The 23,371-nt window shown below is 44.5% G+C and overlaps 1 protein-coding gene and 1 long non-coding RNA gene across 4 annotated transcripts in view; one reads left to right on the plus strand and one right to left on the minus strand.

The window, feature by feature from the left end:
- PIK3R3 (phosphoinositide-3-kinase regulatory subunit 3) overlaps positions 1–23,371 on the plus strand; it is a 78,034-nt gene that overhangs the window by 42,047 nt on the left and 12,616 nt on the right. For 2 of the 3 annotated variants that reach the window (XM_085067698.1, XM_085067699.1), the window contains exons 8-10: positions 18,936–19,047; positions 21,349–21,447; positions 22,875–23,055. In XM_085067698.1, the coding sequence (XP_084923824.1) occupies positions 18,936–19,047; positions 21,349–21,447; positions 22,875–23,055 (392 nt within the window). Of the gene's footprint in view, positions 1–3,602; positions 4,049–18,935; positions 19,048–21,348; positions 21,448–22,874; positions 23,056–23,371 lie in introns of those variants that run through there. The other variant, XM_085067700.1, reaches the window with a different exon arrangement.
- Positions 1,008–3,607, minus strand: LOC146433771 (uncharacterized). Its single transcript, XR_014853712.1, has 2 exons — positions 2,894–3,607; positions 1,008–2,304 (listed from the first exon to the last, which is right to left on the minus strand). It is a non-coding gene; the product is annotated as an uncharacterized LOC146433771 (long non-coding RNA).

Raw genomic sequence — 23,371 nt, forward strand, 5'->3', positions numbered from 1 at the left:
CAGCCTGCCCCCAAAGTCTCTCATCATTTTCGTGCATTTGGCTGGCAGCACTGTGGATTCAGCCCCCCTCCCTCTTCCACCCCTCCAACTATAAAAGCCTGTTGTGGCCTACATTCAGCTGTCAGATATCACATTATCATGGCTCGGCAAAGAGGAAACCAAGCAGTTTGGCACAAATGGCTTTTCTGTGTTCAGTCTGTTCCAGCGCAGGTCTGTTCAGCTCCTCCTGAAGCACATGGAAGCGCTCAAAACTTCAATATTTAATCTTGCCTTGAAATGCAAATTGTCAGATCCAAGGAAAGGAAAGTGAGCGAATGCACGGCTGTGGACAAGGGATGTCGGGAAGGCAGCAGGCACTGGGCTCACTTCTTGTCTTTCATCCTGAGAGTGAGGCACCAGGCCCCCTCCTCCAGCACTTTGACCCCTGCTCAGGCACTGCCAAATCACCATTATTTTGTTTCTGTGTTTGAATGTAGCTTTTCCTGTCTTGGGTTGATGTATTGGGTTTGCACGGCCAGGTTTTGGCAGTGGGAGTGCTCCCAGACCTTGAGCATCCCTGAGCCCTTGGCATGCTCCCGGTTTTGTCTCTGCTCTCCAGTGGTCAGACTTTGTGCCTGTGGAGGAGAGGCACAGGCAGAGGGGGGTTAGCAAGTGTGTAAGGCAGCACATTGCCTCCTTCTTCCCCCTGGGCACACACATGCACATCATCCTCATCCCTGGTGCAAGGCAGGCAGTGTGGTAGGAAGGGGAGCACCCCATAGGTGTGTTTTGGGAGCCAAGCAATCCTGGATAAATTATAAGCACAGTTTTGAGAAATAAAAACACATTAATATTCTGTTCTCTCAAGGCATTATCCTACTGTTTACCATTACACACAATCCTTTGCCTTAAATTGCATCTTTGATTAAAGCAGCAATGAGAGAAACTAGTGCTAATAACAAAATGTATTCTGCTTTAAATCACTAAAGTGAAAACATCAATAAGCTGTAACCATCAGTGCCGCCATGAAAATGAAGGCAACCACCATGGGAAACAGCAAGGATGAAATCCACTTTGCCAGCATAAAAGCCAAGTAATTAGGTCTTATGTGGGTGGAACTTATAATGAGGTGCAGGAAGGGGGGAAATGAATTTCAGCCTGAGTCTGCCTCCTCCCCCCTCTCTGCCACAGCTGCTAATCTAAGTTTGGGGGCTGCTATATGGACTGCAGCCCCCTATTTTAGCTCGGCAGGGCCTGCAAAGCAGCATCCACCTCTGCACCTGCACCCATACCCGACCCTTGTGGGATGCCCCACATCCTACCAGTGGGCAGCAGATGGCTTGTACCCAAAGCACCAAGTTAAATTTCACTGGGGGAGCCAGCTGTGCTTTCAAGGAGGGCATTTCCCTTTGAAGAAGCTGGAGCTGATACATGGTATCAGCTCAATAATTTAATTTAAAAATTAAAAAACAGAATCGTATCTGGTTATCGTGGATTAATCAGAGTTTGCGGATGGGCTTATAAAATTAATTTATATACAGTGAGTGACTTGAATCAAAGCCCTGTGCTCCTCTGCAGCCATCTGTCCCTCAAGGAGCCCTGTTCCTGAAGCAGACTGCTCTCAATTGTGGAAGTTGTGATACATCAGCAAACTTCAGATCTTCCCTCATACTCTTCTGTCGGGTACAGCCTTGTAGTTGTTCAATGTCACAGTCACCCTACAGTTCATCCAAGCCAGAAAGGTGTTCTAAGGAGCTGCTTCCTAGAGCCAGAGCAGGACAAATTATTCGTCACTTGCTCTTCTATGCTTTGAAGTGCAAATAAAGCAGACAACTTCAGTGCTGGGTTTTCCAGCATTCCCTGACATCTCCACAGCAGATCAAGGTGTTGTCCATCCTTGTGCCTGTGACAGCCTGTGACTCTTGGGAGTCTCTGGAAAGGACTTTTCCTTAATTTCTCAGCAGCAGCCTTTCTCTAAGGGTGCTTCGCCGCGCTAAAACCAAGGCTGAGTGCCGAGCTGGCTGCACTTCTGCCTCCCGCCGGTGCCTGTGGGCTGCGGCTGCCCATCGGGATGTGGCTGCCAGGCGGGCTGAGGTTCCATTTCGGGTGTGTTAGCAGCTCAGACCTATCCCAAACCTTGTGAAAGGCAGACATCCAGTTTGGTGCGTTATCCTGTAGGGGTTTTTTTATTTCCGCTGGTTATGTCACTAGTAAGCGCGTCGGTTTTTTTCTCGGGGGGTCACACTCGTTAGTTACGGTGCCCTCTAAAATGGTCAGGTTATTACGTGGATTACGTGGCTCACACAGCAGGCAGCTGCCAGGGCCCTGCAGAGGAGGGAGGAGAGCCCATGTTTGTAGCCAGTGCAGCGGCTGAGGGGTCAGGGAAGTGGCCAGCGGCTCCACCTGCACAGGGGCCCCTGTGCCCGGCTCTCCCGCAGGCCCCATACCCACAGGGCGGCCGGGCCGGGCTGGAGGGTGGCAGGTAGACCCGGCGCTGCGGTGCACCGGCTCGGGGCGGGGGCAGCACCGCCGGCGGTGCGGGCAGGAAGCGTTTCCCCAGGGGCAGTGCTAGGGCCTGCGGTGTCGGGGAGCTGCGGGGCCGGGATGTGGGGCCGGGATGTGGGGCCGGGATGCGGGGCCGGGTCACCCCGCGCCCCCTGAGCCCCGCTCTCGCCTCAGCGCTCGCCTTCCTTTGTCCCGCTTGGTAACCGGCGCTCATGGCCAATCGTCATCGAGCCGGCCGGCCCCGCCGCGCGCTGATTGGCTGGGCCGCCCGCAGCTCTCCACCAATCCCGGCGCTCGCTGCTCCCTCAGACAAAGGCAGCAGCTCTGGCAACTGCGCTCCGCTCCCCCCGCCCCCCGCGCGTGCTCCGCGGCAGCGGCCCCTTGGCGGCCGGCCAGCCCAGGGACCTACCACCTCCGCTGCGCGCCTCAGAGAGGGGGGGTCACTACGAAAAGGCGTCGAGAAAAGTGGCGAAAGCGAGCCGGGTAAAATGTAGAAAAAGGGAGAAGTAGATTTTTACTCTATGCCAAGCTTTCTGTGTGGGCGTGCCCCGCCGGCGCGAAAAGAGACGTTTCTCCTTTATGTCTTTTTTTCTGCCCACCCCTCCTTCTGCTTCGTGGAAGCGCCCGCTCACACACACCCCCGTTCACCTCCAAGGGGTTAAAAAGCCGGCGCGAAGCCCCGCCCCCTGTCGCCGGGGGGGCGTGGCCCGGTCCCCGGCAAGAGGCGGGTGGCGGCGGCCGGGCCCCTCAGAGCCGCTTAAAATGTCACCGAGCGCGGCCGCTCCGAGTCTGGCACCGCCGCCCGCCGCCGCCGCCCGCTGCCCCGCGCCGCCTGCAGGGCACGGCGGGCCCCGCCGCGGGCCGCCCGCCCGCCGCTGAGCCCCGCGCACCCAGCGCAGCGCACCGCGGGCACAGCGCCGCCCGCCCCGCTCGGGCTCCGCGCCCGCCCGTATTGTTGCCCGCCGCCGCTGCCTCCGTTCTCGTCCTCCGCCGGCGGAAAGAATTCATCCAGAGACTGAAATCGCCCCTTTTTAGCCGCTGCTTCCCACCATCCCCCCGCTTTCCTGTGGGGGGCTTCTTTGGCTTGTGTTTTAAAAATACCCCGAAAACGGCGATTTTTAGAGAGAATTCAGGAAAGTGGCTTTTCTGTGGAAAGGTGTCTTTTTAAACAAAAAGAAGCACTCTCTATATATATTATATATATAACTACCTATCTTTAGTTCCTGCAGGGCAGCTGCTGAGGTGACTTGCGTGGAGGTTTTTTTTTTTTTTAATTAAGTTGAATTTTACGATATTTTAGATTTTTTTTTCTTTTTGATCAAAGTATTATTTTACAGGGAGGTGGATTCTTCTCGGCTTTGTTTTTTGGGGTTTTTTTTTACACCCCTTTTACCTCTCGATTAAAAGCCGAGCTATCCAGCCTCTCATTTCTCACCCTGCCGGGACTTGGCTGTCGCGATGTACAACACGGTGTGGGATATGGACCGCGATGACACGGACTGGAGGGAAGTGATGATGCCCTATTCCACTGAGCTGATATTTTACATTGAAATGGACCCTCCAGGTAGGCAGCCAAACCTGCGAGCTGCCCCCGCACCCCTGGCAGACTTTTCCCCCATCCCCGTCCTCCCTCCCCATGCAGACTTTACCCTTTTAAAATAAAAGGGGGGGGTGATGGGGGGGAAATTAATATCTGTAGTTAAACTTTGTGTAAACTTCCCAGGGACTTGAGCTCGCTGTCTCTTGGGCAAAAGTATTTTAATACTGGGGTTTTTTGTGGGGGAGGTGGGAGGATAGGAGCATTTTATGGTGCCTTTTGGGAGATGGAAGGAGGCAGGGGGAGGAGAGCTGCTCTCAGCCCCTCTCCCGTGTCTCCTTCTTTTAAAGCCTTTATTGAAAAGCGTATATTTCGGCTGTATTCGCTCCTAGAGGAGCGCTTTTATTATCCTCTTCACCTGTGTGCCTTTATGTGCCTGTAACACTTTGATGGTGGTGATTTACCCACCTCCATTCAGTTCCAGTTTAATCGCTTTTACAGTCTCCAAGACCCTTTTCTCCCCAGCTCTCTTCCAGCAGTGACAGATGAGGTGTGTGTTGTTGCTGGGTTTTGGTGGTGGGGGGGATAATACTTGGGAACAGGCTGGAATCCATCCCTGGAGGCACAGTTACTTTGATAGCACTTAATAACCTTGTTCAAAAGGATTTGATGCACTTTTTCTTCCCCCCCCTCCATGGATTGCTAGTGCTGAAAATGGGGAAATGTATTATCCCTCGCTTGCCTGAAGTTTTTAGATGGGACAGAAAGTTTCCTTTGTGTCTGTAAAGGGAGGGAAGGCTTGTGAGGAGGAGAGGTTGAGCCTTTCTTTGGTAATGAATTAAAGTGAGCATAAATGGGGACTGGTGAAACTGTATCTATACGTGTAAGAGTCAAACAGCCTGAGAGCAGTAAGGTAATTGAAGGGCCTTTATCTTCTCAGTTCTCTGATCTGTACAGCCAGAAGGTACAGTAAAATATGCACCAAAAGTCTTAGCCTGCAGAGAAATGGATAGCAAATAAGTGCTGCTAAATGGTGTCTTTTATGGGGCATGTACTTTCAGAATGTGCTTTTCAACCTGTGCCTGAATCATGGCATGTATCTGCAAGTGTGGTTTATTCTCTTTGTTTCAGCAGAGTGAGCTGTATTTTTCTCTCTGGAGGTATGTGGTACTTTAATTAAAACAGGAGGAGGTGATTTTTGGATCTCAAGGACCTGTACTCGCTTCCTTTGGTAACTCTGATGCTTTAAAAATTGGACAGATCTCTCAGACACACAATACTGGTGGCCACTACTCATTAAATTCTTGTATAGCTGACACTACCTATTTTTAGATGTTACTCCTGAAAGCCTAAAGTTCAGTCAAATCGCTTTCCTTCCCTGAATTTCAAAGGATATCTTTCTTGTAAATGCTTTTGATTTTTAACTATTCATGAGGTTAGTATTTGTGTGTGCTTGTATCAAGTGAACAAAAACCCCAGTCCCATTGTAGGTGACTTAAAGCAATTAGTGTGGGGTTTTGTTATAAAAAAAAAAAGCCCCTTGAATGGCTTAGTACAAGGAGGTTGCTAAAAGGAGCTGGACAAACTGAACTAGTCAGGAAACAACTTTCCAGTGCTTCTGCAGGAATTTGGCTGTGCAAAATTCTTAGGAAGCCTTTCAAAGTTTACTTTAAGTAGCAGCTCTTCTATCATTAATAATGCCAGTACTTCCATCATTGGAGCCCTCTTGTCAAGGATCAAGGCTCTGCACAGTCCAAACACCAGTTAGCAAAAGGACTTCATGTTACAGGCTGATCCCTGAAGTGTTCAGTAACTTTATCTTTCATATTTTTAAACTAGACGGGCCAGAGCTGGAAATGATGCATGGGATAATCCCCATCTGTATGTCCTGATTTCGTGGAACTGTAACTTTTAAATTGCAGGGGGAGGGAGAGCCTGGCAGAGGGGCTCTGCTTTCTCCCTGTTCAAAGGCAGGGTGGGAAAGCGTTTTCTGGTCTGGGACGATAGGTCATCCCTAAGGGGAGTGTGGAGGAATTTATTTGGGAGGCTTAAACACTCGGCATGCCTTGGGATAAAGTCACTGCGCTTGCACCCGGTAACAACCACAGCTCCATTTGGCCCACTTCCAACCAAAATTCGCGAAGGTTTTCGGTGTAGCATTCCCAGCACGGTGGCCGGAGCTCCTGGGAGGCTGAGTGGTGGCACAGTTCCCTCGGCAGCGCCCAGAGCAGCGATGTGCAGCCCCGCTGCCGAGGCAGCAGGAGCGCTCTTTTGTTCCCACAACTTGAGTGGAGAGAGCCCTGGTTGGGTTTTGTGCTGCAGCACCGGGAACTGGCGGATACCGGGAGCCAAGTGTCTGGGATCACGCATGGCTGCTCCTGATTACATTTTACTGCGTCTAAACTTGAGGCAGAAGACAAAAGCAAGGTGAACATAATGTGTGGTGTCACCCGTAACCTCCGAGCTGAGGGTGGGGATACTGTTTCTCGTTAAGGGCCAGTAGACCTTTAATTTATCTTGGCAGGTTGTCTTAATACCCACCTTAGCGTTGCCCAATAATAATGCAGAAATAAAATCTGGTGATGGCAGGCAGCCTGCAGCGCAGCCGGAGCTTCTGTCAGGCCTCAGTGCACCTGCACCAGCTTATCAGTGTGCTCGTGTTTGCTGTTCAGGGCTGTAGGTGTAAATGGATGTTCAGAGCAGGTCCTGGAGCCTCTCTGCTACAAGCCTTGCTCTGAAGTTCAGAAATAAAAATAATAACGCCTGTCTCTCACATGAGTTTTTCCTAACTCGAGCAGAAGCAGTCAGGCAACAAGGGACTGCAAGCTTTCTGCTAGGCTTTAATCCATCCTAAACACAGGAGTGGGACAGTTTTTCCAAAAAGAGTGGTGGAGCTAGGGATTCAGCTCTGCCAGCCTCACAAAGCATCATTCAGAGCAGAACAACTAACACAGGAGCCACAGTGGTGACAAGCAGCAGGGTGACTCCTGTTACCTCATGCTTTTTTCCTTCTGCTTACGTTCTACTTTGCATTTATACATGCATCACTGGCATAAGGTAGGATCTCTTTGTGGCAAATAATACTACATGCAACAAATAACTTTCAGTATCTGAATACACAACTGGCACCATCAGTTGCATATAGCTAACATAGCAGCTTCTCAACTTTCTAATAATGGATTAAGTTAGAGTACTGTGGCTATAGCAGCATCATGTGCTGGCTATGGCATTAGGAAACTGTCAGGGGTTCACTCATGTTTGTTGTTGCTGTGGGTCTTGCTATGTGAAAAGACAAGAAAATAGGTTCTGGGTTGAATTTAGTATGTTATTTGACAACACCAGTTCAGGTCTGCAAAAAGTTGTTACTGCCAGAAGTTAAGTTTTTGAACAGAGGATTTCAAATTGATTCCAAAAGCTACCAGAGTATCTAAAGCACCACTACCTATCTATTGCTTCACTTCTATTTAGTAGGGCTGAGTAATGTCTTTTCCCCTGTAGATCTGGGATATATTATCAGTTATGTTGATGATAAAATGTGTAATCACTGAATACATTTTGTCACAGTTGGATGAAAATCAGTAAGAATGTTCCATTGGGATTTCTGATACAGATGTCAGCAAAGATACTTGGCTCAACTACAAATTAGAGGTTAGTTTCATTTGTGTGGGTTATGCAGAAAACCACAATTTTAAGGTAGGCTTCCTAATGCAGACCATTCTGTCTATGAACAGATAGTACAATAACTCTTTAACCTGAAGCTATATGGAAGCTACCTGTTTGAACCCTGAAATATGACCAACTACATTTATAACTTGATCCAGCTCTCTTTTTCAAGAACAGAGAATTGCCTTGCCTCATGTGCTGTAATAATGCTGTTGCTACAAAATCTTTTGATAATTAAGTGGGGGCAGCAATAATCTATGGGCTGTTTAGTTTAGTCTGCTTTGTAGAAGCAGCACTGCCAGTGTATGAGTGAGACAAGTATTCAAGGGAAAAACTGTATTTATTCATTATAGTTTCTATTTTCTTCTCATATATAATTTGACAACCCTTATTTTAGGGGAGCGATACTATAATTGTAATTTGGAAAACACAGGGTTCTGAGCTCAAGGGCAGTGTTTACTGGGATAGCAGGCATGCTGTATCATTATCAGTGTTATAGTGGAAACTGACTGTGGCTGCTCAAATTGGGTTTGTGGTACACAGTAGCCAGATGTAGGTGAGCACTGCCTGTCTATGCCTGACTAGTTTTCCAGTGGGAGAACAGATGCAAATTTGAATAGCATTGTCAGTGTTGTCCTTCAGTTTATCTGAGCTCACTCCAGAAGCTTATCAAAGAAAAGTTCTGTTCTTACACATCTTAAAAATAAAAAAAAATTGTTCTACTAGTGTGTGTATTCAAAACAACAGCACTGTAGCTTCAACTGTCTTTTTTGCAAATTTAAGTCTTGCTGGAAATCATATTTTAAAAAAAAGTAACTGTTTGGGATTGAGAGCTTCCTTTTTACAGAAGGGAAGTTTGTGCAGACTGATTTGGGGTAGATCAGGGAGTAAGTAAGGCTTAGTCACTGTATTCTGCATATCTGGGAAAATGGTTTGAATTGGAGTCTCGGCTCTTATGAGGACAGTGGTGTGAAATGTTTATATTCTGTTCTTGTTACACCTAGTTTTCTCTACTGGTGTTTTCATTTAATGACTGCTGTAACCATTTTTTATTTCTGATTGCATTTTTAGGCTTGCTTTTGCATTCTTTGCATTTCATTTTCAGTTTGATGGCTCTGTTAAAGAGTATCAATCATCAGCTTTCAATTAAATACATGAACACAAAAAATAGCATCATTAATAGAAAGTGAAATTATGTTTTGCTTGAGATGAGAGAGCCTTTTTTAAAAGGCTGACATTTGTGTTTATCATGAGGTTTTTAGATTATGTAGAAATAGTTGGGGAGGGAAAGCTTGCTAAGGGGAGTTGTTCAGCACTGTGCTCTGTAAAGCTATAAGCTTATGCAAACTAAAACATGAGGGGACATTCTGAGAAGAAACCAAGCTCTTCAACATGTGTTCTTGCAGCAAATGTTATTTCTGCAATTGTTCCAAACACTTTTGTGTATTGCATTATTTCTGTACCTGACAGGAGTTAATCATAGTGTTTCTTCTGTCTCACCTGTTTTAAAGGAGAAAAGTCTTCCTGGAATTTCCTGTGGGGGCTGTTGCTTTCTCAAGCAGCAGAGTTGACTTCTGTCTTCGCCATTGCCTGCATGATTATCTTATTCCAGACTGAAGCTATTTGAGCTTATCTTTGCTCTACAGCTTGGGAAAACAGAGGCATAGCTGGTCATACACATCTGCGCCCAGGACTGAACACAGTTGGGTGCCTTACATCACCTCATGTTGGTTGTTTAGTGAGTCACTTTTTGGGCAGAGAGCTAGAAGAGCATAAAGAATACCTTTATCAGCATGCCGTGTGTGTTTTAAAGCTTAGGTTTTATTATTGTCAGAAAGACTGTTAACTGTGTTGAAACAGGTTGCTGTAAAACTTCAGTCCCATTAAAGCAATAGGTGTGCTCTAGCTGGATTTTTTGGGAAAGTCATTTTTGTAAAGTAGGTTGCTGAGTAATGCTTAAAGAACAATCTCTGCTCATGTACTAAGTGCCCCTATGGAAATGAGTCAGATTGTCTTTTTTTTCTTCTGCTTTTTATCTCATTTCTTCTGACAGGTTAAAGTCTGCACAATAGCTAAGTAAGCAAGAATTCATTTCTCCACATAATATAAACTACAGCAATGAGCTGGTGCTGGGTCCCCAAACAGTGTGAGTGGATGTAACTTCTTTAGTAGATATTTTCATTGTCCTTCATGTTTGCTGTGTCCTCCACTCAATAGGCAAAGACTCTGCAATGTTCCAGTGAATGTATTCCAGTACCTTAAGTTTTTCTAGTTCTGAAGGAAAGTGTCTATATACAGGGAGTTTGATAAGGATTCATACAGTACAAAAAAAGGCAAAGTGCAGGTGGTGCCTCTTGTAGCCCTTGCCAAAAAGGACTCCAGCTGCCCTGCTGAACACCAACCAGCTGCCTGGTAAATCCTGATGCCGAAGCACAATGAGCTCTGAAGCTTTCCTGTGGCTGAACAGGATCCAGGATCTTCTCTGGCTTTGAGTCCAGCAGCACACTCAAGATGGATGCCTTCCATCCAGAGCACTTTGAAAAAGGAGATTAAATACTTCAACTGTGTTAGCCTGTGACTGCTTTCAGCATTCACCCAGACTCTACCAGTTTTTGTGATTTTAGTGATAGTTCATAGGAACGTTACTTCTAAAAGCACATATCCCTCAAGATGACCCACAGATCTAGAAATGGCTTCAAAAACGTCACAGTTCTCTGCACAAAAATCAGCGGGTTTGGAAGAATTATAACCAATCTGCTCCTTATCCCCTTAATATTGTTTGTTCTTTTGCTACAGAAAAACTTGACTTTTGAGTCAGTGTCACTGTGTGACTCTTGTACTTTAGGTCAGTTTTCTCCATCCAAACATAAACCTCCTCTTTGCTTTTATTAACTACTGCTTACTCTCTGTTAGTTTCTTCCTCTAACTCTTGAAAGAAGAAAATCTACTTGGAGCCATTGTTTCAGGTTTTTACCTTCTGTAGCTTCATCCTAACTTTGCAGTCCCTAAAATCTGATGCTGCACACAGTCATCTTTTCTTTTGGAGGAATTCTTTCTTTCCTTGAATCCCCCCCTTAAAAAATGCGAACAAAACCCCCGAAGCCACACCTGCAGCAATGGAGTTCAAATAAAATTGCTGTAATGGGGGAACTTGGCTCACTGTTGACATGTGGGGTTTTTTGAGTGTGGGCAGTAGGGCTTGCCTCAACACCTGTCCCAGGAAAATGTCTTAGAGGTGGGATGGATGAGAAGTTCATTGGCAATATTATGCCTGTAAGTTCTGTTGTCTGTGTGTGTTACAACCTGAATTTTTACATTGAATTTCCCAGGCTGTCAGTACTCCTGCTGCTCTGCCCTGTGTAGTCGTCCTGGGGACATTGTCAGAATCTACATCCTTAGCCCTCAGGGAACTGCTCCCAAGTGTCAAATTAGAAGTCTTTGGTGGTTTTGGCTTTGTTACCCTGATTTATCTCCTGTCTCCAACAGTGCCTGTTGAAGGATACAAGGCAGCTTGAATCAATGAGAGGAGTGTTTAAGATCCTTTCAGTTTTGAAGTGTACAGTACACTCTCACTGATAAATTTTGGGGCAGTGAAAGAAGTCAAGCTGCTGCTCTGAAATGGATTTCATTAAAATACTTTGAAGATCACCATGTACAGAATAAGGAGATTATTTCCTTTTCTTTTGTTACACCTTGAGATCTGAGTATGAACAATGGCCAGGCTTGACTATTCCATGTCTGCTCTGAATCTCCCCTTCTGCTGCAGGCACTTTGTAGGATCCTATGGATTGGGACTTCTGCCTCAGTGGAGCTTTCTTCAACATCAAGGTGCTTAAAAAAGATGACTCATGACAAAGTATTCAACAGATCCCCTCTGAATACTTTTTTGCCTTCAAATTTGTTCTGGAGACTTGATTTTAAAATGCACCTTTTGATCTTGATTTAGATGGCTCACTCTTAGCAATTTAGGCAGTGTTGAAATATTTGTGCTTTGGTAGCTAGAAAATGGTTTGACATAGCACAAGGACAGGTACTGTATGAGGAGCAATTTTACATATTGCTCTGAAAGATTGGGGGTAGTGGTAAGCTGAAATAAAATGCTGCTTAGAGCAGCAAGAATCATATGCATTTGCAGCTGTATTATTATTATTTTTAAATAGCCTCTTGTGCAGCAAACTTCTCAGTAGCACCAATTATTTCTGTGAATTGGCTCTCCTGTGAGGCCTGTACCTGACATCTGGATGGATGTTTAGTCTTTGAAATATCTGGGGAAAACAGCCCTAGGCTGTTTTTCTTTAAATTATTTATTATTTAAAATTAGTTATTATTTAAAAGGGCTTTTTCTTTTTGGCTTTGGTATGTCTCCTAGCCATAGCTGTCACTGCTTGGGCCTGACTTCATTCCCTCTCTTCCACAATGAAAAGCCAGTTCTCCATTCTTGGTCACTGTAGTTCTTTGCTTATTCCAAATTTTGTGATTTCTTTGCTTATCAAAAAATCTGTTCCCACGTGTTGACCAAAGAATACTTTTAATAGTGGTTTGAAGACTCTGTCTGTGGAGGGGTAGAAGACATGTTGTGGTATTTCTTCTGTGAGGGCAGATGAGCTGCTTTAGTTAGGAAGTGAAAAGGAGAGACTACTTGCTCCTTGCACTGTACATTTACTTTTGCTGTATAGTCTTCTAGACTTGACATTTGATACTGTAAAGTATGACATTTGTGTTAAATGTCTGAAATTTCCATGGCAATAAAATGTCTATCATGGACTTTCATCCAGAGTTGGCAAAAGCCTGAGTCTGCTGGCTACATGATAAAGTTATTCTCTCCTTGTGCAAGCCAGGCATGTGATGCTGGGTAGTGACAATCTTTAAGTGATAAAACATGGCAAAAGGTCTAAAACTTCTCCAGTTTATTAAGAGTGTGCTAATTATGCCTGGTAGGTAGAAGAGGGCTTATCCTTTTTATCCTCCTCATGTTAATTTTGGGACTGTCACCTCAACCCTGCTGATCATGGAACCTCTGACACTGCTGTATGCTCTGGGTTGGAAGGACTGGGCAGTGAAAATAATTAGGAAGCTGAGGTTTTTTTGGCTTTGCACCTCCATGCAAAGGAAGGAATGAAAGGGAGGAGCAGTGTTATAGCACAGAAGTCAGAGATCCCCATGTCATTTCTCTGACTGTGAGTACCTTCCATTTTTTTCTATCTCAGCCCATGAAGTAACAGGACTTGCAAAGCAGTGAGAGATGCTTTTGAAATGCCAAAAAGAATGCTGAATTTGAGCCAGCCTCTTCACACACTGTTGTTGTCCACTGTCCTGCAGGTGTCCCAGAGCAGATAATTTTTAACCTGTGCAGTAGCTGTGGATGCTCATGAGGAACAGAGTGCAGCAGAAGCCTGGCAGGCTACAGGAGGTGAAACAGTGACTGGGAGGTGTGGGAGAGGGCTGGATAGCTGGGGAGTTTTCAAACAAAACAGATCTTTATCAAAAAAGCCAATTAATCAAAACTGAAATATTTCTTAAAGGTGTTGTTTTTTATGAAAGTTCATAGAAACACAAGCAAAGCTATAAATGGGAGTGTTTTCATTGGAAGCCTGCCTGGCTTTCTGCCAACTTGTCTGCTGTTTTCTGTAATGAGATATTGAAAGACTTCAATTCTTTGAATATGTCTTACTCTTTGGCATCCTGCCTGTTTTGGGGGAGGAGAGCGAAAATGTGAGCATGCCTGAGGTTCTGTGGCCAGCAATAATTCCATCAGGAGCTTCCTTCCCCATTCCCAGAGCAGTTCTCCATGCACATTTGCTGCCCTTTGAGGAAGGGCAGCTTCGAAGGGCATCGGTGCTCAACGCTCTGCAAGAGGGGTCTTGGCAAGAGAACTGAGACGTGGAGCTGCCAAGATAATTTACCTGCCAGTGGTGGGGAATGAGCTGCTGTCAGCAGGTGTGCACGACCCTCCTCTGTCAGCTGGAAAACCTCTGCAAAAGCCTGTGCTCTTTTCACAGATGTCTTTGAGGGGTTCTCATGCAGCAGGGACGAGTACAGGGCTCCTGAGGGAGGGAAAGATTTTGAGGCTTTGCCTGAAATGTGTTAGAGAAATTGAGAAGAGTGTTTGGGAAATTGAGTAAGACGGCAAAGAGCAGTTGAAGACTGGAGAGAGTTTTTCTCTTCAAAAAAGCTAGCCTACATTTTCATTCCAAGTCTTCATCTATATCTCCAAAGGGAAAACCCTTCTCTCCTCAAGGACTTTGTCATTAAAATGTTAGCTGGCCTAACCACAGATTACTTGCATGTTTCCATAGCAATGACACTTTGTAGAGCTTTGTATTACAGTTTGCAGGGTATCTACTGTACATCAGCCTTTTTGAAACTGAGTAACTGTCTTGGAAATCCTCTGATCTGTTTTCTGCTTGTCACAATGTGGAGGGAGAGTAGATTGAGAGCGTCAGAAAGAAGGCTAGTAAACAAGTCAGTGGAAGTGCTGAGGGACTTAAAATTGACTTTATCAGAATACTTGTAGTTGTGATTATTTGTAACAGTATGGTAGACTTAATGCTGCATTTAAACCTGCTATGCTTTTAAGTATCTGGCTTGAAGCTCTTGGAAAGTACTGGAAGAAATAAGCTGTGGAGCCATACTTAGGCTAAGTGGCATCTGCCTTAAAACTGAAAATTAGAGTTTCATTAACTGGCAGGTTGGTCTTGTACACAAACACTGCAGCCAGAGAAGAAACAGGCCGCTTGACTGGATACTGCAGGGGATATAGCACTTGGAGAACCAAGGCATTCTTCCTGTTTTACTCCTGAATCAGTGCCATTCAAAACCCTCACACATAGGGGCTCGGTGGCTCTTAGATCATGTAAACTTGTAAAATTTTTTATTCAAAACCTGACTGGGGAACGTGTGTATCTCATTGAACTCACAGCCTACTTTGCTGGAGTTAAATTCAGGATTAATACAGCCTACGATTTTTTACGAGGGACTTTAAAAGAAACAGAGCGGCGTTGGACTTCAGCCACTTGCCAGCTTTCCTGCTTGCCTTGGTGTTGGAGGCGCTTTGAATTCCAGAGGATCGAGTCGGTTAAAGTCACGCGTCGCCTTTTCCAAAAAACAATTCTGTGCAGTCAAGAGAGCATCCCAAAACTACCTTTGGCAGATCCCAATCCATAGGCTTTTCTCTCCAAAGCCCTGGGCAGCAGCTCTGGGAGCAGCTCAGCTGAAGATACGTGCTGGAAATGGCACGGCAGCCTTTGGGCCCTGACGTCAGCAACATCCGATCCTGCGCCCGGCACGCATTGGCTGCCATCCCTCTGCTCCATCACCAGCTCGTTTTTATTTCCCCCTTCTAAGTGACACTGAGCTGGGATTGGGATTTAGCTCTAGCTAGTCTGCCTGGGAAAGCTAGAAACAGGAAACTAGAGTTGCTAAAAGGAATTAAAACCAGATATGCCCATGAATGTGTGAGGGAGAGCCAGTCTGCTCTCATTGCCAGGTGGTCACTGAAGGCTGAACCTGATATTTGGAATCTTCTCATGTGGGAGAGGAAGGGTACAACTGAGCTGTCACCTTTTGTGATTTGGAAAGATCTGTGCTCTAAAGCTGTCCTAGAGGCATGCTAGGGGAAGGATGCTTGTGCATGTGGTGCTAAGAGAAAGCTCTTTATTAGAACGGATAGATCCGTTGTGCTGTTAATCACTTGTGATCAGTGTTCTTTCTCTCCCAGGAAAAAGGAGGCAAGAAACCATCAGGATCATTCACTTTAATCAGTGCTGGTTTTGAGATAAAGTAAGATTATGCCTGTGGCTAGATGAGAGTTAGACTCAGTGACATGGAAAGAAACACGGCTGCTCTTGAAAGCATTTCTGTTGACTTCAAGCAAGTCTTATTTTACTTTACTCTAGGATTTTAGCTCTCTAATATTCATCGAATAAGATATATAAAACTGGATTATTTTGAATTTAAATCAAAATCTGTGGACTCTTTGAGGCTCTTTGTGGCTTCTCATGGAAACATTGCAGGATTTCTTCTAGCAGGATTGTCAGTACCAGCTAGGTACTAGCAAAAACTGTTTTAGGATGCCTCTTCCAGCTACCCATTGGGCCAATGTTATGAGAGCAGCAGTGTGGTGGATGCTGCTCTGTTGCAGTAGACTTGCCATGCTAATACAAAATATTCCCTTTGTGTCATTGCAGGCTCTGAGGTTGAGCTCTTGTCACTGGACTCTGAGGCTTTTTAAGCTACCTTCGTGAGTGTTCACTGTTTGTACAGACTACAGTCTGTGGGCTGAGAGGGTAGCCAAGAAAAGCTGAAATGGATGGGCACGTTGGTCTATGGGGTAAACTGATAGCAAGGGCCTGGTTCTCTATCAGTACAGGGGAAAATCTATTGTGACTCAAAGAGCTCAAAGCATTGAAAGTAAAGAATAAGATACATAGCTCTCTGGAAACAGGATCCACCCTTGCAAATAGTTTTGTATTTTTGAAATGTGCAAGCTATTAAAAAGCATTTTTCAAAAGTCTATTGTGTAAAGGACTGGCTTCCATGAGTCAGGTTTTACAGGAACTGATCCAAGCCTTATTCTTCTCCCTGAAAGAATTTCCTTCCAGTTTTCTCATGCAGAATGAAGTTTTGCAGGCAACCTCCTGATAGTGAGAACTGATATCTGCCTATTGAGAGAAAGGAGAAACTCCCACCTGTAGTAGGGACACTCGGTGTAATGTCTAGTGCTCCGTGTCCAAACTCCCATTCCTTACCTTTCTGGTCTTTGTTAGTTTGCTTTTCTGTAGCCAGTGCTTTGGAGTGAGCCCTAACAAAGCTGCTAAATAATCCCACAGTGTATAAAGGAGCAAGACTTAATCTTACAAGGAGGGCTAGAGAAGTATTCAAGTAGTCTAGAGAACACTTGAAAGCCTCTTCTGGAAAGCCCCTATAACCAGTGTAAAACAGGCTTTTTACATTGTAAAATACCTTGAAGTTTTTGATATGTCCAGGCCTTAATTTGAAAGACCCAGTGAAATAGTATCAGGTACTGGTACAGTTTTCAAAGAACTCTTTGCACTCTTGTATGTTTTTTATATAAAACTTCACAGGCTTTTTGAAGACTCAGAGCCTACAGAAGGTTCTGGAGTGGGTCAGAACATCTACAGATTTTCTGAACTCAAATTTACTGTCATGTGCAGACACTGATGAGACTCAGAACTGCTGGATCTGTCCTGTCCCAGATGTGATGTTGGGAGCAGGGAGAACCTGAAGACATTTTAGTTCAGGAACTTTGAATGGGGGAGATGGAACAGCACAGTAAATACAATTGATTCTACAGGCTTAGCCTGGATATATGTTCCTGTGACCCTGAATGGGGCTGGGAGCTTGAAGCAAAGTAGGTTTAGAGCCGTGTCTTACTCTCAATGGTGCTTTGTGCAAATACTTGTGTGCTACACAACCAACCATCGTAGTTGAGCTACGAATAACTGAAGCTTCCTAACCAGGAAGCTACTTCACTGAATCCGAAGGTTTTCACCTTCCTTTTACAACAAGACCTGTTACTGCCTCACTAGATGTGTGCACACCTGAAAGTTCCCAGCTCAGCCCATAAAAAGAACCTGTATGCTACAGTTTAATTCTCGGGCCCGCAGAATGAATGCTGCTATCTGAATCAGGTGTTTGGTCAGCAACCCCAGGGTGCAAACGTCTGGGTCAAGGTTCAGATTTAGTTTAGATTGGCTCAATTAAAGCATCTACTGGTTTGTCAGAGAACAGTGAAGTTACTGTGTTGGATATTCAGCATGAAATGGTATTTGGAACTGCAGTTGGAAGCCTGTTTTCTCTTCTTTCATGTGGGAGGCGTGGCTCGGAGGTGAGCAGATGGATGGTGCCAAGTAGCACACCTCTCAGTGCTAAGCCATTCCATGCTGGAGCTGGAGATCAAGATCTTCTTTCTGCTGCCTTTATTTGTGTTTCTGTGTGTACACAGGGATTGTGCATCTGAAAGATGGCTGTTGTCACTTTGTCAGGCCTGCTCGCTGGGGCTTGTGTAATCTGATGGCAAGGGCACAGGGCTGGGAGCACAGATGTTCAGGATCTGACTTAGAAACATGCTAGCAGCAAATCAATGTGGTGGAGCTGCTTTTTTGCTCTGAATGCGAATGTGACCTGTCCCTCTATAAAACCATCTCCTGAAATGCCAAAGAAGTGCTCAGTTTCAGTGGCAATGTTCTTGATGAAGCATCCAGTCTTTGCAAAACAGGGGAGAGCACTCAGGACATCATTCTCAAAGCAAATGAGAAAGAAAAATGTATAATACCTTTCTGCTGAGAGACCAGTCTCTCCCAGTACATGGATGTGCCTGTGGCTGCTGAATTTCTGATTCAGGGTTCACAGTCAGGTTCACAGTAAAGTTGTTTGAGCAAAAACTAGCCAAACAGAAACAGCTTTGGTGTCTTGTACACCCTTACATTGTGTAACCAATTTTGAGAATGGAAGTAAAAGTCTGTTTGCCATGAATTCAGGATAGGGGAATTCTGGGCAGGTGTGCACCAGGCCTGCAGATCTGCAGTTCTGCCTGTCTGTTGGACTTCTGTAGCAACCTTTTTCCTGTGGTAAACACTTCATGCAAAGTGGAGCAGGCAGTCCAATAATTATCTGGCATCCTTGTCCCCTTCCCTTACCACCTCGTGTCCTGCAGTATTCAAAGAGTCACAGCCTTTGTTCCAAACAGGACCCTAAATGACAAACCCAGTGTGAAACATAAACCTTGGGTCTATGACAGATACAGCCCTGCCCAGCCACCACTGCTCTCTAGCAGTGTTTTTCCCTCTGAAGAGTTCACCTGTTTGCTTTTGTGGGTTGGTTTCAGGTCTGGTGATGCCTGAGCAACTGAAGTTTTTCCACAGTGGTGCCCAGTGCTCTCCAGGCTGTGGCTTTCAAACACAATACACCTTTGTCATTTGTTTGGAGCTTTAGGCGGCACCTGCCCTTGTAGTCGTGCCTGCACCAGTCTTCTTTTAACAAAAACTCATGTTTCCTCATACTTATTCCTATTCCCCTCCCTCAGGTGTTTGATACTAGAAAATCTTCAATCACAGTGGAACAGTTGACTTCAGACTTCCTTTGTAATCACCAGCTCCATTTGGTTTGAGAGAGCTTGAAAGCTGAGTTCAAGATACACATTTTCTCTTGGTTTTTTACTGTCATATTTCATTAACAACTTAGTGATTATTTTCTCCTGTTTACCTTTTGTTAATCTGTTTTTCATTTTCAGCTCTTCCTCCAAAGCCCCCCAAACCAATGACTCCAGTCAATACAAATGGAATGAAGGACAATGCCAGTTGCTCTCTGCAGGAAGCAGAGTGGTACTGGGGGGACATCTCAAGGTAAGCAATATTGCTAAAATATATTAATTAAAATGTATTAATACAAGTTGTTAAAATAGGATTAGCCTGCTAGAATTCAAGACAAAAAGAACATGCCTATTTCAGGCAGTATTTTACAGGAGAGGAGTGCTTTAGGACTATGCTTGACAAAACACCTAACTAGAAGTATTCAGCTGGGTTCAGAATATTTAGGTTACTGCTCTTCTGGTGCAGATATTGCTACTCTTGGTGACAGTAATTTTTGAGTTTCTAAATTTGTCCAGATACACAATCTTTAAAAAGAAGAAAAGTGCTTCTGAATCTGATATTTAATAAAGTGCTGTAAGCATGCAATCTTGGAATGCATGCAGTTCAGCAAAATTTCTGTATAAAAATAATATTTCAGAATCAAAAGAGTTGCATTCCTAATTTTGGTTTCTTTATGTTTGTTTAAAATTGCGTCTGTATTAATTTCTATTACATCGTGGTATAAAAAATAGTCCCTACAAATGCTAACCATCACCCAGCTATACTGAGCAGATGATAGAGACACATACCAAACAAATTAAGTTTTGCCTGTTAAGAAAACCCTTTTCTGTGCACTTGATAAAATAGATGGCTTGGGTTTGGTTCAGAAAATGAAAGGCCTGTTTTTATATACTTAATTGCACAAAAGAACTGAAGTGTTCAGTCCTCTCTTACCCTCTTAAGGTACTTCTGAACAGTCTAGAATTTGGAGCTGTAAGAAGACAGGCGAGCGTGCTGGGAGTGTGAGCAGGAATTGCTCAAACTTGTGCACATAATACTTTGAAGCACTTTGGCAGATAGAGGCAAGAAGAGCATGTTTGCCACATGAGCTCATTGACGTTCTGAGGAGGGAAATAAAGTTTTCATATCTTTATTGTACCACCCTTATCTTTTTATAAAGTAAACCCTCATAGATCTTGCTTTTGAAGGGCCTTGGCAGAGATATTTTTCTGTTAATTTTAAGTTGAAGCAGAATGGCAAAACCTGTTCACAAAAGCCACTAGGCAGAGTTTGTTTAAAACCGCTCAATATTGGTATCAGTTTATTGACTGTGGATTTGTCCCTCAATTACCAGTGCACATGATGTCAGGAGCTAATGCACTACAAATCGCATTGGAGTGGCTTTATTAGATTAAAACTTGATACCCGCTCATGTAAAGATGGAATTGTTTATGACCCTGGTTGGCAGCCAGCAGGTACAGGCTGCATCAGGCTACCAGGGCAGGAGCAATGTTCCTCAGTCAAGAACTTGTGCTGAAAATTCTGTCATGAGCTCCAGGGTGCATCTTGCAGGCACAAACCTGTAGGTCATATCTGTCCATTCAAAAAGGAGTTAACTGGGTACAGTCTGTTAAATGGTCTGAGAGGAGTAAATGGATATGCATGTGATACTCCATAGGAGTGAGTTTTACTAACAGAATAGTTTTCAGGTAGCTAAATCAAAGCTAAGGCTATTCTTTTGTTATTCTTTTGAATACTTTTGTTCCTTGTTATTTGAACAAGAAAAAAACCCTGCTGTTAATTTTTCTATGTAAGATTTAACTAGGCTTCCTACAGCACTTAAAGAATGTTGAGGCTACCGGGAAACTTTAGTTTCAAAATTATTGTATTAAAAAGTGCTTAGTGCTTCCACAACCTTTGTGGGAACTGTTGTAAAGTGAGATACATAATCTAGGTGAAATGCTCATAAGGAAGATGCATATCTCTTCAGCTGAAATAATTTTCTTAGTGCTTACAGTAACTCACTTTCACTGAAAGATTTCTTGGTTTAGCTTAAAGCTCTGGACTGAGTATCCTTCTGTCTCAGTTGTAAATAAGGAAAAGTTGCACTGAAGCTAGCAAGGTTGTAGTGGTTTAAAGGGGCTGTAAATAAGATCAGAGTTAAGCCAATAATGAGCCTCTTGAGACTAAAACTGTGCTAAACTCTAGGCACCTTTGAGCTGTGATTCTAGAGACCATGTCTTAAGAGGTCAGGACTGGCTTCTTAAAGGGCACCTGTTCCAGCGTGGACTTTAAAACCTGAGCAGATTACAGGGAAAGGTTGTGAACTGAGTCACAGCTGCTACTGTTGTTTAAACAGAGACTCCTTCCTAAGTGTCAGTTGGCTGTAGCTACTTTTCTTTAGTACAGCTATGCAAGTTGAAACTTGCTTTAGATGGCCTAAAAAACTGGAGAGGCTGAGCGTGAAAGATTGAACTCTACACATGCTGGTGTTACTGGCTCCAGTGTTTCACCTGTGGCAAAGATGATCATGTCCTTAGCACTTCTAATTTTGCCTCCCTTTCCATTCTCCAGGGAAGAAGTCAATGACAAATTACGAGACATGCCGGATGGAACATTCCTGGTGCGCGACGCATCGACCAAGATGCAGGGAGACTACACTCTGACACTCCGGTGAGCACTGAGCACTTGTGGTCCCCTCAGCAAAACCCTGAGGAGCTATTGCCATGCCAGTGACAGCCCTGGCTGTGTAAAGCTCATGTGGCTCAAGCTGAGAGATGTTCCCAGTTCTCCACATCACAGAACAAGCAAATAAAGAGCCAGGTCTGACAGTTCTGCTCTGTGCATTGAATCCTGTCCCTCTCTAAACACTACCCGGAGGATCTCTGTAGATGAGATGGAGCTCAGGGAGGAGAGCTGCTCAGGAGTGCTTCATAGTTGCAGAACTGCTAAGGTAAAAGGTGTTTGTAAGCTAGGGCTTTGATTAATGGGAGAGTGTTGAATACCTCATCAGCGTGCAGCTCCAGAGAACACAGTGTCTTGGTAAAAAGAGTATCTTGTGCTTTCTGATCTAAAGCTTAGGAAATATTGACTTGGAGCCGTGTTCTTTTCTTCATTAAAATCGTCTGCAAGTGGCAGGTTTCCCAGAGCTGCCCCAGCCCTGTCTGCTGCAGTTAGGCAGAGACCTCATGTGACTGGCTCTGGTGCCTTGCCCAGCCTGCCCAGCCACTTGCCTCTGACAGGCTCCCAAGGCTGGCTGTTAGAGGCAAGTGGGTGAGGCACAGAAGCCACTGCCTTTGTAGCACACCCTTGGGAGTTACTGTGATACGGCAGGTATTTGATCCTGCTGTGAAATTCCGTTGCCTTAATGGTAGGTTTGATCCCAAGGGTGTAGTTAAAATTCTGCTTTAACGTCTGCCTCGAAGTTCACAGCCTGTGTGCTAAGGTTTGGCATGATTTGGTTATTTTACTGAATGCAGCTGTCTTTAGGAAGCAAAATTGTAGATGCAGGAGAAAGACAGGACAGTGTCTGAACAGTCTGTTGGGGGAAAAACAAAAGGAAGAAATAAGCACTGTGAACATATAAATCCGGATAACATAAAGTCCTGAATTTACAACCATCTTGTAATCCTCAAAGGATTTTGTTTAGGTTCATGTATCTTGTATTAGCACCCATAACTCAAAAAGATTCGTAAATAATTGTATAAATCTGTATTCAGTGGTATACTATTAGTGACCCTGAATTGCAGGAAATTATGGGTTTGGGTTTTCTTATGGCTCCTTTATTCAGCCTTCAGCATCCTCCTTTTCCCTCGCAAAACTTCTGGCAAAGCTAGGACTTAAATATCATAAGCTGGCTCCAGAAAGAACACATAGGAAGAGATTTACTTTGGGCTTTGCTCCTGTTCAAATAATCTGATGATAATTCTGTGTGTATTGACTCTTAAACTACTTAATACTGCTACTGTGTAAAGAATCACCGTGAAGGTGTGCAGTGTGAAAGCCACTTGCCCAGGAATTTCACTGGTGTCTTTGTTAGCAGACTCAGTGCTGAGGAGGGATGGGAGTGACACAGTAAAACCTCTGAATGTACTTTACAGGAAGGGTGGCAACAACAAACTGATAAAGATCTATCATCGGGATGGAAAATATGGCTTTTCTGATCCACTGACATTTAATTCAGTTGTGGAACTCATTAACCACTACCGCAATGAGTCTCTTGCTCAGTACAACCCCAAGCTTGATGTGAAGTTGATGTACCCAGTGTCCCGGTACCAGCAGGTAAGATCTTCATCTGACCCCAATAGCTGTTAGTGCAGACAAGAAAAAAATTGCAGATGTGTGTATAATTTTGGGGTTTCTTTATCAACAGCTTGCATCTTTTGGGTTTGGGGTTTTTTTTTAAACAGGAAAAGAAAAAGGTGAATTTTCGTATTTGGCCTCACTTGTGTCTTCCAAATTGTTTAACCATCTAAGCTGCTTCATTTTACCAAGTTTCCAGTCATCACCTTAGCTTAATAGAGAATTGAAACCCTGACATGCAGTGGAGTTGAGCCTCTGAGAAGCCTTTTAATTTCCCCTTGGACCTTCGTGGACC

The sequence above is a fragment of the Lichenostomus cassidix genome, chromosome 8 (assembly GCF_008360975.1).
Source record: "Lichenostomus cassidix isolate B80296 chromosome 8, HeHo_3.0, whole genome shotgun sequence".
In the NCBI taxonomy this organism is placed as follows: Eukaryota; Metazoa; Chordata; class Aves; order Passeriformes; family Meliphagidae; genus Lichenostomus; species Lichenostomus cassidix.